General features: G+C 56.1%; 1 protein-coding gene across 1 annotated transcript in view; it reads right to left on the reverse strand.

Moving 5' to 3' along the window:
* Positions 1–438: 438 nt before the first annotated feature.
* Positions 439–857, reverse strand: part of LOC107698550 (neurofilament heavy polypeptide-like) — a 1,569-nt gene continuing 1,150 nt past the window's right edge. Inside the window, exon 2 of the mRNA XM_016499588.1 lies at positions 439–857. Within this exon, the coding sequence (XP_016355074.1) occupies positions 439–857 (419 nt within the window).

The following is an 857-nucleotide window of genomic DNA, read 5'->3' on the forward strand; positions in this document are numbered from 1 at the left end:
ACTCGGACATTTCCGGACTCGAGTCCGAGTACCCCAACTCTATAAATTACTACTGTTACTTTTCAACAGATTATATGGATGTCCTTTAGCATACAGTATTTTGAGTGATGATAGTAATGTGGTGACACTGCTAACTGTTGCTAGCAGGGGGGGGGGGACTATGGATGTGAGGCCATTTGTGCAGAGAGAGAGAGAGCGAGACAGAGAGAGAGAGAGAGAGACAGAGACAGAGAGAGATGTACTGCTGAATTACTCACACTGTTTGTGAAATTAGCCTACATCTCACAGAAAGTTTTAAAATGACTGAACTGCTCTGATAATCTGTTTGGATTCAACCTACATTCTATAGAGCAAAAGAATGTTTGCGAGAATTTCCCGCATTATAAACGCGAAAGCTGCAGGAATGTGCAGAATAATGCGCAATACCCGCGCCGAAATTCAGGCCCAGCTTAAAGGGGAGCGGTTATGGCCAGGGGAGCGGCCAGGGGAGCGGTTATGGCCAGGGGAGCGGCCATGGCGAGGGAAGCGGTCATGGTCAGGGAAGTGGAAGTGGTCACGGAAGCGGACAGGGGAGTGGTTATGGCCAGGGGAGCGGCCAGGGGAGCGGTTATGGCCAGGGGAGCGGCCATGGCGAGGGGAGCGGTCATGGTCAGGGAAGTGGAAGTGGTCACGGAAGCGGCCAGGGGAGCGGTTACGGCCAGGGGAGCGGCCAGGGGAGCGGGTATGGCCAGGGAAGCGGAAGCGGCCAGGGGAGCGGGTATGGCCAGGGAAGCGGAAGCGGCCAGGGGAGCGGGTATGGCCAGGGAAGCGGGAGCGGCCAGGGGAGCGGGTATGGCCAGGGGAGCGGGCATGGCCAG

This window comes from Sinocyclocheilus anshuiensis, unplaced genomic scaffold (assembly GCF_001515605.1).
Source record: "Sinocyclocheilus anshuiensis isolate Anshui unplaced genomic scaffold, SAMN03320099.WGS_v1.1 scaffold118, whole genome shotgun sequence".
In the NCBI taxonomy this organism is placed as follows: Eukaryota; Metazoa; Chordata; class Actinopteri; order Cypriniformes; family Cyprinidae; genus Sinocyclocheilus; species Sinocyclocheilus anshuiensis.